At 32.0% G+C, this 19035-nt stretch overlaps 1 protein-coding gene across 2 annotated transcripts; it reads left to right on the forward strand.

Annotated features, from left to right (window-relative positions):
• Positions 1-14329: 14329 nt before the first annotated feature.
• Positions 14330-17467, forward strand: LOC107899320 (uncharacterized). Of its 2 annotated transcripts, none has more exons than XM_041081836.1 (6): positions 14330-14710; positions 15113-15260; positions 15619-15689; positions 15796-15999; positions 16085-16969; positions 17120-17467. In XM_041081836.1, the coding sequence occupies exons 1-5, from the start codon at positions 14444-14446 to the stop codon at positions 16112-16114; spliced, it is 720 nt and encodes a 239-aa protein (XP_040937770.1). In that variant the 5' UTR covers positions 14330-14443; the 3' UTR covers positions 16115-16969; positions 17120-17467. The 2 variants fall into 2 exon arrangements, with proteins under 2 accessions (XP_040937770.1, XP_016680494.1); XM_016825005.2 differs by having other exon boundaries at positions 16085-16934.
• The last annotated feature ends 1568 nt before the right edge of the window (positions 17468-19035 follow it).

A 19035-nucleotide genomic window follows, 5' to 3' on the forward strand; every position in this document is an offset into this window, starting at 1 on the left:
TGCTATTGGATCTTCGAATGTTCCGAAAACACCTGACGAACCTGCAGAAATTCAAAGTAATGTTAAAATTAATTTACATGCGTGTTGACTTTTATTATTGATTTCTTTTTCAATTTATTATTATAATATACCATTTTTCAGCTGAAAGTGGTTGGACGCGCAGAGGTCGAGGACGTACACTACTTAAAGATTTATACGAGTTAAATCATGTCGAGTGTGTCAAAGTATCTAGAAACAATCTTGGTCAGCCTGTTGGATCAGAAGCTCGACTTTTAGCAGGATATTTGGGCATTATAGCATGAAATGATAATATGTTGCCTATCAACTACGAGTCATGGCATCAAATGCCTGATAATAACAAAAATCAAGCTCTCAATAATCTTAAGGTAACGAAACGTGAATGTAATTTATAATACTTTGGTTTAAGTTTCATTTATATTTACTTTCTAAACTTGTGTTTTTTGTATGAGAGGTTTGCTTTAAAGGTCTCGGATACTTATGTCAAAAAGGCATTGGGAAAAAAATGGAGAGACCATAAAATCAATTTAAAGAAAGAATATTTTTAAGAAAAATATAAGCCTTGAAGAGAAATCACGAAATGTCCCACCAAGAATGCTGAGGTATCAATGGAAAGATGTAGTTCGATTTTGGAATTCAAAGAAAGAAGAGGTATTACATACTTCCAAACTCTTATAATTATTTCAGTTTATAATATTTACTAGATATGTAATAATAATTTCATAATGTAGGACCGCAAGTGAGTTGGAACAAGCAGCAGGGAAAAACAAAAATTCACGCACACAACAAGGTCGAAAAGTTTTGCTTTTGTAGTTGAGGCCGAGGTATTTTGAAATTATTAATTGTCTCAAATATTAATTACTTTCTATTAAATAATATTTTTATTACCATATTGTAGGAACGCCCGTCTAGTCAAAAAGTTGGACGCCTTCAGCTTTTTGACATTACACATAGGAAGAAAGATGGATCTCTAATGACTTCTGAAGCTGGAGAAATTATGGTATATTTACTTAATCAAATTTGATTTATTTTAAATATTTATAATGTTTAATTATAATGGTTTAATTCATCATTAGTAGTTTTAAATAACGTTAAGTTATTTTGCATTTGTTTTTATTATATATTTTGTTTCTAACTCTTTATTGATTTATTAGGAGAAATTAAAGGATAAAAAAGCAGAATATGAAGCGATTGCTTCGAGTGATAGTTCTGTTAATCTTAAGGATATTGATACAGAATTATTACTGAAGTTTTGGGTCCTGAAAGGTATGGTCGGGTTCGATTTCAAGGATCTGGTGTTAACCCAACCTAATATTTTAGATCTAGCTCGCAACAATACATGTCTTCAGGGAGTCAAGCTCAAGCTGAAGTTAAAAGGTTGAGAGACCAGATTGCTCAAATGCAAGCGAGCACAGTTGAGCAAATAGCTCAACTTAGAGCGGAGGTAGCAGCGAGGGAAGCAGAGGTAACAACGAGGGAAATAGAGCAGAGCAAAAAGTATGATGAACTCCTGCTACATCTTCAGAATATGATGAAAATGTTTCAACAGTCGCAAAATCTGCCACTTAGACATTTGTTTTCTTATTGTAAGAATATTTTTAACATTGTAAGAATATTTTGAATTATACTTCATTTATTAATTTATATCATATATCTTTCGTTGAATTTGAAGTATCATTTAGATTTTTTTTTTTTGGTTGGATTTCTTGCTTTAGAAAGGGTTAGATACAGGTAAAAACAGGATATTGCAAATCTGCCAAAGTTAGTGGGGTTTTTCATAAAAACAACGGTACTTTTAGCTGCGTTTGTGACAAAAAGCGCCGCTAAAGGACATGTTCTTCAGCGGTGTTTGTGGTGAAAGCGTCGCTAAAGGTCATGTTTTTTAGCAGCGTTTGTGGAAAAAGCGCCACTAAAGGTCATGTTCTTTAGCGGCGTTTGTGGCAAAAGCGCCTCTAAAGGTCATGTTCTTTAGCGTCGTTTGTGGCAAAAGTGCCGCTAAAGGTCATGTTCTTTGGTGGCGTTTATTTGAACGCCCCAAAATTTACCGACGTTATCTATAGCAGGATTTTTTGTGGCACTTGTAAAAACGCGGCAAATAATTTTAGCGGTGTTTAAAAGTGCCGCTATAGGCCTAAAAAAACGCCGCTAAAAGTTAATTTTGCTGCAGTGTCGGCTAGCAAATGGCTGATCTTATTGTAGCTTTGCACGAATGACAGTAACTACATGGGGAGTTTTTCTGAACTTTTCTTCTTTCACCTATTTATTTATTTTATTCCACATCGAGGACAATGTGTTTTAAGTAGGGGGAGGCATTCCTCATTATTTCTGTCATTTTGTCTGTTGTTTGTTATTGTTGCTGCTTTGTACTCGTTTCTGCCCTTTTTTTTTACAATATTCTGCCTCTTTTCATGCCCAAGATTTTTACCAGGACTTGCCCACTGTTTGACCTACGAGCATGATTCTTGTCTAATAAGTTAGTTATGATTTTGCTAAGTTGGATTCCATCTCCACCATTTTATTTTTATTAGGCTAAAATAATTATGATTAATAGAGTTAACCCTATCTTCCTTATAGTAAAATTGATTAAATCTAAATGCAAAAAGGACACTTAATATATTTGCATGCTAAAATTATGTTCATGACTATTAGATGGTTACTGAAACTTATTTTTGACACTTGATTGTTTTTCCTAGTCCTCCTAATTAGAATTCTATGTCTCCGTGGTTATAACTGCAGCTTAAAAACGTGACTGACTGAGTAATCGAGGTAGGGTGCTTTGGTTGTCACTTATTTCACGTCAAAAGGTTGTGTGACGTGTTAGCTAAAACTCCGCTAACCGGAATTAAACAAATTTTTTAGGAATGTGTTGGGCTGAGTAACCGGGTGAGGTGCTTGGCTGTCATCTCTCTTCGCGTCAAAAGGTTTGATATGTTCTTAAGAAAAATATAATATATTAAGTGTATGTTGGGCTGAAGAACCGGGGTAAGGTGCTTGGCTATCATCTCTCTTCGCATTAAAAGGTTCAATATATTCTTAAGCAAAAAGAAAAAGAAAAAGAAAAAGAAAAAGAAATGTATTAATAAAATTGCATTAGGGGACTAAAGGTGGAAACAAATAGGGTGTCTTGGTAAGTTTAGTAAATTACCTGATTTTCATGAAATAATTCAAGTAGATTTTGATTTTTGTGTGTATTAATTGCAATACTTTTTCAGTTTTACTTAAAGTAAGCTAAGGATTCTCTTTATTTTTCATATGCATTACGCCTACTTCTTATAAAACTTTGGAGTGATATTTCTTTCATGGAAAAATTCTAAATTTCATAATGGATAGGAACCATACTTGAGGGCAAGCATCGGCTAAGTAGGGGGAATTTGATAATACTCTAGAATGACATATTTTTATGTATTAATTACACATTTATTTGGAGTATGATCTTATAATTTGAGCTCTTTATGGTTTTTTATCTTGTAGGGATTAAATTGAAGGCAAAAGAAAATTTGAGGGAAAAAAGCGTGAATTTAAAGATAAAATGGACCAGCATGCGAAGTAAGAAGGAAATGGTGCCAAAAATGCAAAGTGTAGAAGACTTAGGGGCAAAAGTGCAAAGAAGAGATTTTATAAACACAAGACTATTTAATTTTTAATTATATTAGGGTAATTTGTTAAAGAGTATTATTTAGATTTAATTTTAACTTTTATCTTTATTTATCTTTAATTATCTTTATTTATTTGTATTTATCTTTTAGAATTTAATTAGGAATAGACTAGGTTTCCTAGTATTATAAATAAGGAATGGAGTGACACAAATTTGACTCATGATTTTTGTAAACACCCTCTCTCCTAAAAAGCTTAGCCTTATTTCCTTTCATATTATTCAATAAAAATTCTATTTTCATTACATTTATTTCTTTTTTCCACAAAAACCATGAGCCACTAAATTTATCTAGCCAAAGGTTGTCGAAATTCCCCAAAAAAGGTTCATGAGGCTTAGAATCCGCACTTAGCCTTCTCAACGAGTATTCATCGCTTCTTCGCACTAGGGGGCTGATGCTTCCATCCATGTCCCTTCAAAAGCAATCTTTCAACTTGTGCAAAGGCGGGCGCTTTGTATGTTTTGGGAAGGTTGTACACCCGGTTCGTTAGCTTACTACATCAATGGTTGTCAAGCCCAAGAGATAAAATGGTGTGGCATTTGCCATTGAGAAGTGATGATCTAGTGTAAGACAGTCTCACAAAAGCGGCGATTGGCTAGAGTTAGGTTCCTCTACATCGTAAGTCTAAAATCTAAGTGGAACTGGTGGTCATAGGCGTCCTCTTCCACTATAATTGGCTTATTTTGTTCAAGAAGGGTCACTTAAAAGCTGAGAATTGAGCCCAAGGAGGATCCAGACAACTGGAGACTGGAATCTTTTCATAAAAACTCTCTTTTTCCTGAACTCTGTTTATCTCTACAATTTTAATTTTAATTTTCGCAAGTTCAATTCAATCAAACTCTTAATTCTGTTTTTTCTTTCCAATGTACGCAGGTTTTCTTGGGCACGACTCTGTCCGAGATCTCGAGGAACAGGAACTTGTGCAAATCCGGTCCCTGAGGATATAACCCTATTTCGCTTATACTATTCTTTTCATTATTTTATAAGGATGGGATATTTTTAGTGTTCTCAACGCCATATCATTAAGTCATAAACTTTATTATTTTACCAAATTATATCATTCAACTTTTATTATTAACAATTTGGATAACTTATGCCAACTTCGTTAATTAAGTTGGATATAAAACTACCTTAGCATGCATGCGTGATTTATTTTCTAAACAAAATCAACTTTTGAATTTTCGTGTCGACTCATGTATGCATTGTGAGCAAATTCTTTTAATAAAAATTATTTAACTCAATTTTAACTGAGTTTGCATAATTGACTTAATTTGTTAATAATAAAAGTTTGATAATGTAATTTGATAAAATAAAAGTGTCTAACTCACATGAAAGTTAGGGAGGTTTAGTTCATCAAATGTAATATTATAGTTCGTAATGTTATATTTCAGATTTAGATTACAGTGTTTAGATTTTGAACATTCCAATTATCCCATAATCTCACATTATGAAATAGTATCAATATGTCATAATATAGGTAGCGCTTAGTGCTTTCCCATATTATGATTTCAACAGAATGTGATTGTTGAAAAATTTATTTTACAATATTTGGTATATATTGAAAAGTTACATTATCACATTTAATAAACTAATTACTTTTATGAGAATGCAAGGATACTTGTCAATCATGGAAGCAAACAAAGAAGGATATGTAGAAAGATAAAAGAAGAGAATTGTATTTAATCTTTTATTTAAAGATACAAAAACCTACTTTTACAGAGTAACACTTCACTATTTATAGAGGTCTAGGATCAATAGGTAACTGTAGCAACAAGTGTAACTGTAACATCCCAAAATAGGGCCTAACCGGGATAGTGGTTTTAGGACCACGAATCCGAGGCTATGAAAATTATTTTATTAATATTTTTGGTGTACTAGCATGATTATATAGATACATGAAAATTTTGATGAATTAATTTTAGCGATTTTGAGTCCAATTGTGAAAAAGGATTAAATCGCATAAAGTGCAAAGTCCCAAATTGATGGCTAAAGAGTGTTAAATTGTTATGGACTAATTTTGGAGGCTTTTAAAGAGCAATTAACCCCTTAAAAACAAGGGTGGTCGGCCATAGTAGTATAGGAGACAAAAATTTTGGTTTAGGTAAATTAGGTGGGCTGATTTGACTTGAAATATTATAAAAAAAAAGAAGATGATATCATACTTCATCTTCTCCATTTTTCCACCGAAATTTTCAGCAAGAGAAGGGTTTTTGAAGCTTTAAATTTCAGCAACTCATTACTCACACAAGTGATTTTCTTGATAATTTTTGTACTTTTAGAATCCCCTTTGCATGAGCTTTCTAATGAGGGGACTATTTTGCAAAATGGTAAAAGTCCTAGGGAGTTGCCATGAAAGGGTTTATGAGGTTTTCTGAGTTTTAGTGGAAGAATATGAGTCTTAGTTGTTAGATAAACAACTTTCATGAAAGGTGTTAACATGAAAACACCTAATTGGACCATTTTGCAAGGTTTGCGAAATTGGTAAGAATGTATGATATAGATGGATTTGTAAGAGGTCATAAGTATAAATATTATTAGGCTAGGCTTGAATGATCGAAAAATGCAATGAAAATCGAATTACGTGCCCAAGGGCAAAATCATAATGTTAGCAAAATTCAGGGGCAAATTGGTCATTTTGCCCTAGGATGAGGTATGGACTAAAAGGAAATAAAATGTGTATTGATAAAGTTATTTTGCTGATATATAGACCCTGAGAAGCCAAATACGAAAGTTGACCGAGGGAAACAGAAGGTTTTGGAGTGATAAAAGCTCAAATCCGAAACAATCACCAAGTAAGTTCGAATAACTCAAAGTAGACTTTAATGTACTTAAAATGTATATTCTTGATTTGCATAAATGTAATAATTGCCTATTGCATGATAATTTATAAGATGTAATAAAATAAGCAAAATGCATATAAGAATGTCCCGATTGAATGAATAGGGTTACTCGATGGAATATCTCGAAAATAAATTGACGGTGAAGGGGATCTAGCCCGGACAGGTGATTTTAAAGTGATCTAGCCTCCCGAAGAATATGTGTGCCTTAGGGATTTAGCCCGGACGGGTAATCCGAGGTAGCATCTGAATTTAGCCTGGAATGGTAATTCAGATCCAAGCTCATTAGAGTATATGTCGTTGTAAGGGGATTTAGCCTGGACTGGTAATCCCGACATTTACTCTTTGAGTTTGTATTAAGGGGAATTTAGCCTGATTTGGCAATTCCGCAGTAAGATACAATGTCCGCAGGAGTGCATACTCGAAATGATCACTTGTATGAATTGACAGGAAATGAGATATCCATCGGAAATCTAAGAAATTCAATGGGATCAACATAAGATGTAAATTTGGGAATAATGATGTGATGAGCTCATCTAGATATACTATTATCTTGTCATGCTATAAGACTAACTTAGTGGTTGAGTGCATGTGATAGAAAATCTATTCCATACTTGTTTGGATGAAGTGTTTATTATGGTTACATGCTAAATAATCGGTAAGTTTACTTTCCTGTTATCCGGACTTACTAAGCATATTAATACTTACCCCCTTTTATTTTCCCCCTGTTTTACAGTACTTATGGACTCTTGAGGATTGGAAGACGGTTGGAGCGTTGATCACACTATCGACCTAATCCTATTTGGGTATTTGTGAAAACTTCTATTTTGTCATAATGGCATGTATAGGGCTAGACTAGGATGTTTGATTTAATGAGAAATTGGTTATGTATTTTGGCTAAGTCAAAAGCCCTTCATTTTGTATCAAGCCTAGAATAATGGCTATTATTCATTTTGGTAAATGCATATAATGTTCTTCCTATGGTTGAATTGTTGTCTATTGAGGAAAAATTTGTGTATTGAAATGATCTTGTGTAGGTTGTGTAAAATGGGTGACAAAATGGCTTGGAAATGGCTTCATTTTGGCCACACGGGCGTGTGCCATGACCGTGTCTTAGAGTCAGTATCGTACACGGGTAGGCCACACGGGCGTGTGCCATGGCCGTGTGTTGAAGTTAGTGTTGCACACGGGCTAAGGGCATGGGCATGCCCAAGCTACACGGGCGTGTGGAGCCTTAAAGCATAAATTTTTCCAAGTTTTTCTTAGGCTCTCGGTTTGGTCCCGAACCATCTTAAATGTATGTTTTGGGCCTCGTAGGCTCATTTAAGGGACAGATTGCAAGTGAACGAGAAGTTTTAAGCTAAAAGAAAGTTCATGGCCCGGTTCTATATGCGTATGCTCGAGTTAAGTCCGGTAGCACCTCAAACCCTGTCTCGACATTGGATACGGGCGAGGGGTGTTACAGTAACCATATCAGTTAATAGCTAACTGAATTAGTTTGACTAATCACCCGATTATGGCTTATAACATTATTAACTATGTAGATGATTAAATATGCAAATAAAAAATAAAATTAGAAAAAAAAAGAACATAATTTTGAAGAATCAATTGAAATAAGAAGAGCATTGGTAGTGGAAAGGAGGTAATAGCTTCTTCTTCTTCTTCTTCTTCTTTTTCTTTACATTTAGTAGATTAATACTCTAAACTAAAATAAAATAGAGTTAATTTTTTCTTTAATATCTTTTTAACTTTCCAACGTTAAAAAAGTAAATTCTATAACACGAACAATTGAGTAAAATATACTTTTGTATAATCATACATTCCAACCAAATAAACCAAATAAGGTAATCATACATTTCACCCATAATCCTATTATGGAATATAATCCAAGATTCGGTGAACCAAATGCACCCTTAATATTAAATTAAATGACCTAGATTATAAATTACTCGATTAAAATATACTCAAGTCTTTATACTTTTCATATATTTGGATTTTAGTTTTTTTACTTTTATTTTTAAGAATTTAGTTTATCTACTTTTAAGATTTCAAAATTCAGATCAAATTAGTAACATTGTTAATTTTTTAATTAAATTTATTAGTGTGACATTTAAAAAAATTACTTAATAATTATGTAATAAAAGGAATAGACCTAAATTTAGAATAATTCTAATAATTAATAACAATTTTAAATTTAAAATATATAAAATTAAGTTTTTTAAAATAAAAAATAGATTAAATTTCAAACATGCGAAAAGGAGACTATATTGCCTATTTTAACCGTTCCTAATTTCTTAGCTGTTTAAAGCTGTTTAAATCAGCTTTAAAGCAAAGAAGAAAAAAATGGAGCAACAGCTTTCTCGTCCTACTCAAGTTTGTTACAATGGAAGACAGATTGAAAGATGAACTCTGATTTGACATATTCAAACAGGAATACTAGAGAGGGAGAGAGAACGGGGGACCTCTGCATATATGCATTATTATATTTCTCTCTCAATACACAATTATATATACGCATGGTTTTTTGAAAAGTTTAAAATATATTATAAGTTTAAATTTAATTTTCAAGAATTTAAGTTTTTTATTTTTTAGATTTTAAAATTTATTTCTAATTATTTATATTGTTAAAATTATTTTGTTAAATTTTAGTTTATTATAATGTAATTTTTTTGTTATATTACTATCAAGTAAGTATTTTTTATTTTAAAATATCACACCAATAAATTAAATAAAAAAATTTAACAGTGTTAACAATTAAATTTAAATTTTTAAATCTCAAAAAAAAGAAAGACTAAAATCTTAAAAATAAAAATAAAAATACTAATTTTAAAATTTATAAAAAATACAATTAACTTATAAAATGTTTTAGCCATTTGAAATATATATACTTATATACAAGAAAAATAAATAGAGCATGATAAAGAAAATACTGAAAGAAACTTCCATTATAAAAAAATGTGAAATGTTTTTCTTGTCGATTAACATGACAATTTTAAAAGTATTAATTAAAATATTATTAAACAATATTTAAAAACATCAATATTATCTTTCCCGATATTTTATTTAGTATTTTTTAATATATACCAAATATTATAAAGTAATATTCTAAACACACATGTTACAAAGAATCACATTCAATTAAAATAATAAGATGGAAAGAGACTTGGGTCGGGCTACTTAGCCCAGTCTAAATTCCTGCCCGAAATGTGAGAGGATTTGGACAAAAATATAAGCCTGAAAAATGGGCTTGCACAAAAAAATAAAGCCCTTTTTAAAAACGAGTTGGGCAATGTATTTTTAGCCTAGGCCTAGCCCAACCGGATTCACTAAAAGAAAAAAAATTGCCTCTTTTTTTTTTAATGTTATTTTCTTGTTGTTTTCTCTCTACTTTGCTACCATTTTACTATTGTGATGCTATTATTTTATTATTATTGTTTAGATATTGTATAATTCTTATTTTATTGTTAATTTTGTTATTATTTTAAAGGCATTTGTTAATTTTGTTATTATTTTAGAGGTATTTTCTTGTTAAGTTGTATTTATTTTAGTGTTATTTAAGTCTACATATTTTTTAAAATTTATTTTCAATTTGTTGGGAAATATTTATTTTGATTTATTTTTTATTTTTGATATATTATATATATTTAAAAATTATATAAAAATAATATAAAAATTAATACGAGTGGGCCGGGTCGAGCTTGGATTTTAGCATTTTTATCCTGGTCGGGTTTGGGAAAAATTTTAGGCCCATTTTTCGGATCAGGCAGAGCCCGAGCCTAGTAAATGGGCCTAAATTTTTAGCTAAGCCCGATCAGGCCCGACCCATGAACACCTCTAGTACCAATCGCTCCCTTATAATAAGATTTTACCTACTTAATAGATTATGGTTAAAAATACTAAAAAAGTGTTATGAAAAAATACGTTCGTTAGTTTTAAGTTTCTTTTTATTGTTGTCAAAAATTGTGATTGAAAGTTAAAATGTCTTTTTTAGACATGATAGTAGAAAGAAAAAAAAAAGAATAAGCTATATGATTAAATACTTTAATATAATGATACATGAACTATAAATTTTAAATCCTTTTAAGTAATTAATATAAATTATTTATAAAATTAAAGATATGTAAAATATTTTAAAAAATTAAATATAATGATATATATAAAATTTAATTTAATTTAATTTTTTTATATAACTCTTAAATAGTTAAATAAATAAAAATATTTTGGTAATTTCCCACCAAACTTTTGATTGCAAAAGCAAAATATTATTCATCATTTCTACAATGAAAATGTACTTTTAACCCACCGCAATGGAGAATGCAAACAATGTCAATAATAACATATATCGTTAGAAATCAACATTTGCTAGCAATTTCAACAAAAAGAAATGGTACATAATTGCTATTTCTAGCTGCTCTGCCATTCATTTTCAAAAAATTTTTTTTGAAGAGAATCACTAATATATGGAAGATAAATGGTTAGATAATATGGATGCCACACCTATACTAAAAATAATATGTTATTACTTGCAATTATAAAATGTTAATTTGAATGAAAAGTGATGGTTAAGTCTTATAGGGTTTAGTTATTAAATAAAATATGGCTTAAATATGTGTGAATATTTTAACAATTAATTTTTAATTGATAATATAATTAATGTACAAAAATTATATATTATGATTAAAGTTCTTAAATTATATGTAGGTAACTTTTTTTATATCTCATCTTCATAAAAGAAAGATTTACTTTCTCTAAAATATTTCAAGATATCGATGAATTCATGTAAACTTTTGCATCTCATTTTTGTTAGTAATGATCTAACATGATAAATCTTAATTTGTAATATTTTATATAAAAATTTTATGGATTTAACAAGTGATATGGGAGTTAAGTTACGTGAAATCATTAAAAATTAATTGAATTTTTATTATCTTTGGAATGATTGTTAAAATATTATGGATTTCTGTTGAGATGACCATGAAGCATTTGGTTTTGGCTGCTTATGAATTCAATTTTTTTAGGGTTTTACAAACTAAGTTGGATTAATATTTACACATGTTTGATTCAACGAAGGATCGAAGTCTATAGATTTTGTACTTGCTGATTTATACGATTTTATGCACCACCGTCTTTTGTTCTGTTCTCACAAATATTTGTTGGTCGAAGCGTTAACTTGGTTTGAAGGCAAAATTAGGCTTAAAAGCCGATTTTGTTTTTTAATTACTTCTTTAGGATTTAAATTTAGTGAAATAGATCATTTTTAGGAGAGAGAAAGAGAACGGCTTTTTGAATGTTGTCCTGTTAACAGTAGAAAAGATTAAAATTTTCCAACGGTAACTTTTTTTTACCCTATAAATATCCCCCAATTTTCATTTTTTTTCATTCACATCCTTCTCTCAACTCTCTCATTTTAAATTTTTTGATATTTTCATTTAAATTTTTTTTTAATTATCTCGTGTTTTATTCATTCAAATTGATTTCTCACAAATGGCCACCTCTCTCATGCTCTTTGACGACAAGCATATTTTCGTTGCCCAAACAATAATGGTAAGACGAAATTTTAAATTTCTTTATTTTCAATTATGTTAAAATTAATTGATTTTTTACTTTAAATTTTTTTCTTGTGCAAATAGGCGGATGATCGTGTTCTGGAGGGCTTCATTCATAATATGGGAAAGCCTACGATCCCTGAAATTCGTGGCCACTTGTAAGAGGCTGGATTCTTGCATACGTCTCGCATGACCAAGGGCTGCAAACTCGATCTTAGACTAATCAACATGTTGGTGAAAAAATAGAGGCTCGAAACACACATTTTCCACCTTTCATGCGGCAAGTGTACAATCACACTCAAAGACGTAGCGCTACAACTCGGTCTACCGATAGATGAGTCAGTCATCATGGGATCAACAGTTGTTCTGAGTAAAATGGACATCTGTAGAGCACTGTTGGGGAAGATCCCGGACAAGTTCGAATGTGGTCGGATATCGATCAACTAGTTGAAGGATAATTTTGACGAGCTCCTTGAAGACCCAACAAAGGAGGTCATAGAACAATACACTTGAGCATTTATCATGAGGTTAATCAGGGGCATTTTAATGCCCGAAAAATCTCGAAATTTGATGCACATAAGGTGACTACTACATCTAGTGGACTTCAATGAATGTGAAAAACCAAGTTGGGGATCTGTCGTCTTATCTACGTTATACTGGGAGATGTGTCGAGCCATAGTACCAAATATGATGTCGATTGGTGGTTGCCTGCTCCTACTATAGTTGTGAGTCTGGTGGCAACTACCGTTTTTCTCCATTTCCAAGTAATTAGTACATTTAACCTTCCTTCTTATTCAAAGGTCGACGCAATTGTGGACACAAGAAGACTCTCAAGCGAGGAGCAACTATTGTGGTGAAGGAAATGTGATGCTCTTTTTAGGGCGATGATTGTTGTTGTTATTAAACAAACCATTAATAACTACATCCACTGTAGCGCTGCGCCGACCCAAGTTTGACCTCTACTATGTCGGAACATCTGCTCTCCACCTGAGAGTCCTCTTGTGTCCACCTCGGTGTCAGCTTTCGGATAAGAATGAAAGGTCAAAGATACTGGCTGCTTGAAAATAGAGAAAAAAATTATGTTGATTACACTAAAAGTTCCCAGAGTTTTTTCGTATGATTATGGTCTCAATCTTATGTATGGTATATATAGAGCATTGTTTGTGTGTATCCAAAAAGCTTGAACACCTGATTGCATAACGATTGTCACCTTGCCCCCCGGTTATACTCGAACCCTTGACCGCATCGAGGTCGTCGACTGGGACCTCCACTTAAACTTCGACCCCTGATCGTATCAAGCATTATTACTTCAAAACCAAATTTCTCCACGATGAGTTTTTGAGGTGATGGCCTTATCCAGCTATGACATATGTGTTCTGAGGCGCTTTATTACATCTCTAAACCCTTAAATCTACCTATAAACTTTCGTAGTTTTAACCCTAAACCATAAAACTTTTCAAAAAACCATAAACCTTAAAATATACACCAAGCCCTAACCCTAGCCTTAAAATATTAAAAATAATTAGAGTTTTTAGGAGAGAGAAAGGGAGAGTCAACTTTAAAACATTCTATTTCGCTAAATAAAAAACAGCCTAAAGAGCTAATTAAAAAAAAAAAAAAGCGGCTCTTACGCCTAATTTAGTCGACTTTGAAAGCTTAATATTTTTTTTATCTCTGAAAAGAAAGAGGGGAAAAGATCAAGCTTTACAATTACGTGTAATATGTAAATGTTGTTGGCAAAATCAGTACAATTTTTAATGATAAAATTGGGTTTTGATTGAATAACTAGCAGAATTGAAACCTAAAATTGATTTTTAACTCTCTCTATTTTTATTTTAAAAATTAATTTATTTTACTTTTAAAATTTAAAATCTAAGTCTTTTTGTTAATATTAAATTAAAAACCAATTTCACAATTTAGAATTTATATTTTTTAAACAGTTTTTTTTCTAAGCATAGAACCCACAAACCATCTTGTTATATTTGGATCTTAATTTTAGATAATATGACTTAAGTTTTAAGTTTATTAAGCAATATGAGAATAAATTATTATAAGAATTGAACTAAATAATTTAATTTAACTTTTAATTCAAATAAACTAAATAGCATTTTCAGAGTGGAATGTAACCAAAGTGGGCAACAAAATTAAATTCAAATGATTTGGTCATGGCAATTCGAAAGTAAAATTAGATCCATTGAAACATCTAACTTAAAGTCAAATGATTCTTATCATTAAAATTCTAAAAAATTTAGATTAATTCTTAGGCCCATTTTATAAAATATTTAAGCCAGGTTTGGCCTGCATGGATAGAACAAAGCAAGCCTAAAAGAGTCCCAATTATTTATCCCACAGGGTTTATATTCCAACGGTGATAATTGTGGGTTTAGCAATGGCAAGACCAACCCGTAGCGGCGGCGGCAGCAGCAGCGGCGAAGAAGACGGGGACGCCGAGTGGAAAGCTGCCATTCAATCTATAGCTGCAACCACTACCGCCACTTTCACTGCTAACGGTTCCAACAGCTCCACTGTAACAACACAAACAACAAGAAACAACCTCGTTTCAAATCCAACCCCAGATACAGATGATTATGTTGATAAATCTGATGAAATAAATCAGAGAAAGCAACCCCAGAAGCTTAAAAACTACCAACTCAAGGTTCCCAAATGTTTCTATCTTTGTTATTTTAGCATTAGCTTATCTGGGTAATTTTGCAAATAATTGGATTAATATCTACTTCAAAAAAATATGAACTCTTAGATTCCATGCCGAGTGTTGAATCATGCTTATTGGATTGATAGTTTCCATAAGACTCATTTTTTTCACCATAATTTGGCATCAATTTTGAGTGCACTGCCGGAAAGTTTAATTTTCTTCGAAGGAACTTTAATGGAGGTTATTTCAGATCAGTTCTACGACTTAAAAGGACTCAATTTTAGTAATTTTCAATTCATAATGTTTAAATCATATATATGTATGTATTCATTCAATTGCAATAGTATTCGGTTTGAACACTTGAGCTATTTTGTTTTGTTTGCTAACTCACAAAGTCATAAGCAGGCACAAAAGCTTTTGGATAACATGTTAGAGAAGCACTTAGTGATAGTGAAGGATGCCTGTAATGTCCCAGATGATGATAGCGTGGTAAATGAAAGTGGAGTTCGTTTATTTAAAAATTCTACTCCTGGGATAGTATTTGACCACTTAGGTGAGTACGTCTTTCCCTTATTTTCATCTCTTGCTGCAATTAGAGAAATGTTTTTACAGTCTGCATTGTTCAACCTTTTCTTGTCTCTTTTGCTACTACATTTGTCTCAAATGATTGGTTCTAGATTCAGAGTTTAGTGAATGGGAAAAAATGGCAGCCTATTTAGGTTACTAATGAAACTTTTCAAAGGGATTCTACCTATTGCTTTTGAATAAATTTGAACTGTTATTACAGGATACCAGATTGGTGTTGATATTGCAATGTGTTTGTGCATTTGCTCTTATCTTCTGAGCTAGCTCTCGGAAGGGTTATCTACGTTATGGTATTTGAGGTCTGAGAGTTATTTGTTTGCTGTCAGATGAAATTCAAGGACCCCAAAAGAAACCAAAACTTCTTCCCAGAAGAGGGATTGATGAGAACTCAAAAGAGGTCCGCTTGTTGTCTGGATCTCTTTTGTTTCTGTTAACTCTTTTTTCCCCCTTTTTACTTTGGATTATTCCTCTTAATTTATATTTGGCTACATGGTGGTATGCAGTTCAGACGACAACTATTGTCCATAGCTGTTGATGGAAAAGATATATTGGCTGCAGCAAGATATGCAAGCCAGAGATCGTTAGCTAGATTGGAAGCTAAAGAAGCAACAGCCAAAGAAAAAGCAAAGAGAGAGGAAGCCAGGATCGCGGAACTGAAAAGGATTAGGGGAGAGAGGTGGCTACCTTCAATGGCTAGAGAGATGCAGGTAAAGTCTCAAGTTTGAAAATCATGATCTTATACGCATTTTCAGTCATCTAATCTCTTTTTGCCTTTTTCTTTTTCTTGCTCAGTTAAGCAAAAGATCTGGGCAACAAGTATAGGCCAAACATTTGAAGCTGTTTAGATGGTTGTTTTTCCTTGATGAATGATGATCATAATTGATTCATGATCATGCATGGCAATGCCTCCCCTTCTTTATTTATTTATTTTTCTCTTGAGCTGATGCTAGATATCACTTTTCTTGTAAGTTGCATGTAACTTTTACATGCTCTGTAATAGTGTCTTTTTGTTTGGGTATAACCAAGGTATTTTCCTTGTCCATGAAGACTAATCCTTTTGGGATTTGTGATACCTCTCCCGACAATGCTGTAATGGTCTATTTTTAAATAGGAGGATTCAAGCCCCTCCTATTACAAAGCTTCAGATGATTTTGGCAATCAGCATGGTATAAAGTATCATTGAATTAATAATCAAATTAACATATGACTAATAGCAAATCATCATTACAAAATGTAGACTTTTGAGAGAATGATATTATTCATCCTGTATTATTACCAAGAAAATAAAGGGGGAAAAAACAAGAAATATGATCATCCTTAGCCAAGACATCGACTTTTAAGACAGGGTATGAATCACAAGAATGATGAAGCAAAAATCCCATACAAGAAGGGAAAAAAAGATCCAATTGGCTCGCCTTAATGTGGTTAACAATCCCAATTAATATAGGTTTTTTTTTCTTCTTTTCATTTTCTTGCTATTTAAAATCATGTATCTTGTAAGGAAATAGACTGTATGGAGCTCCATTGCTCTACTAACCATATGCTCCCAAATAGCAAAATGGTAGCGCAGGTGAAAATGGGAAGAAACGCGGAAGCTGCCGCCTTCTTTAACCTTTTCGTGAAAAAGCCATGGAAAATGACGGTAGTCTCCATCACTCCATCCCTTCGGCCTTTACGGTTTTTACCTACTAACCCTCTTTTTCTTCAGCTGCAAAACGACACTGTCGAAGTTTCATTTATAACTCCTTTTTTATCTAGCCGAGAGAGAGTTTCCCATCAATATAAAAGCCTCTCCTCTGTAACCCCTTGACAATTTCGTTTTAAAAGATGGCGGTGGTGCTGGCGGTGGTGATTGATGGCTTGGGATTGTTTGTTAGGACGCTGTGGGATCTGCAAGAGAGGCGATTCTCTGCAACTTTTAATGCTGTGACTTCAGCAGCTATTTCCATCACCATGGCCGTTGTAGTTTGCCTCTTGTCCCTTCATGGACATGCAACACCAGAGATTGGTGTTGCCTACATTTGATATTCCTTCCATCCTTCTTTAGTTCTTCACCATCTATATTTAAAGCTTTTCTTTCTCCTCTCTCTTTTTTATACTAGTGCTTCTTGCTGCTGTACTTCACTGATAAACAAGAATACATGTATATATGATGTATATGGCTTTCTTTCTATATATTGCTAGCCATTTTTTCACCTTGGCAAACAATTTGTGCAAGTTGTGGCACCCAAAATGCATAGATTCATATATTTATTTCCAAGCTGCACCTGTGCATGTTGGGTGTATTTTGTAGGAGGATTTTCCAATCAAATAAACTTACTATCCTTGACTCTAATGGAAGGTGGATCAGTGGAATAAACCATTACATCCCAAAAGCCACAAGCCTTGAAGCAGAATTATAGGGATTTAAGAGATGGACTTTAACTTGCAACCAGGCTAAACATCAATATAAAAAATGGAAATTGTGCTGTCATTAGTCTTATTACTAAAGACGGATGTTCTAATTCCTCATGTCTGATTGCAGGATACCTAAAGCTCAATTAAGCATATCCTCAGTGGAACGAATAAAATTTTTAATCCATATAAATTTATTGTAAAATTAAAAAAATAAAAATATATTATTAAATAACCATAAAAAAAGGCGCTTAGGGATTGTGTCACTATCATGCCAACTTTTCATATACGATGTAGTGATGTACTTCCTAGAGATATTTCTTTCGCACATATTCCTCCCAGAACTCATTAGCCGACAATAATCACAAACTTGACCTTTCATCTTGTTTTTCCATTTTTTACTTTAAAGACCCATCCAGAGATGTGCTTTGTTTAAGGCTTTTCTTAAGTTTGGATCCTATTTGGTCCTGATTAATTTTTCAACTTTTTATTTATTTATTTTAAGTTAGTATATATTTAGCATCTCTTTTAATAGATTGGTGGGTCAACTTCATCTCAGGAAGTGCTCTCTTTGTGTTAAAATAAAAAATTATGTAATAATTGAAAAATATGGATATTATATATATAATAAGGGTAATACATGTTATTATTTATTTATATGATAGATTAACCTAAATTAAAAGTGATTTAATTTGGTTAAGGTTTAATAGGCTTTAATTATTAAATAAAGTATGGGTCAAATATGAGTAGATACTCTAGTAATTAATTTCTAATTAATGACGGACTAATTAGAAATTAGGGCTAATGTGCCAAAGTTATATATATTAGGGCTATGGTTCCCAAATTATACTTACAACTTTTCTAATATCTCATCCTTAAGAAAGAGAGAGTAAATATTCTCTAAATTTCTTGTGTGCTAATTTGGAATATCAAAACTCTAAGATCCAGAAAATTTCAAGATATCCATGGATTCAGGTATGCTACCTCATCTAGTTCTGATATCGTTTTGTTTTCTATGATTTGACATGATAGATCCTGATTTATGATTTTTTAAGTTTTATATCATATCTTGATTTACGATTCTAACAATTGCCATCCGAGCCTTACCATGTTGAATCATTGGGAATTAATTAAGTTTCTATTCTTTTTGGAATGAATCGATTCTCTATTATTTTTGGATTGATTCTTTTTTCAGATCTTATAGATTTGATATTTCTATTATATCCATCTTGAATCTTTGAAATTCTTGTAAATGTTTTTTAGATTTTGGTTAATTATGATTAAATATTTTTAGGGTTATTTTTTTATTTAATTTCCATTCAATGATGAATCTTGGATTAATTATGGGT

This window comes from Gossypium hirsutum, chromosome A11, assembly GCF_007990345.1.
Source record: "Gossypium hirsutum isolate 1008001.06 chromosome A11, Gossypium_hirsutum_v2.1, whole genome shotgun sequence".
Lineage (NCBI taxonomy): Eukaryota > Viridiplantae > Streptophyta > Magnoliopsida > Malvales > Malvaceae > Gossypium > Gossypium hirsutum.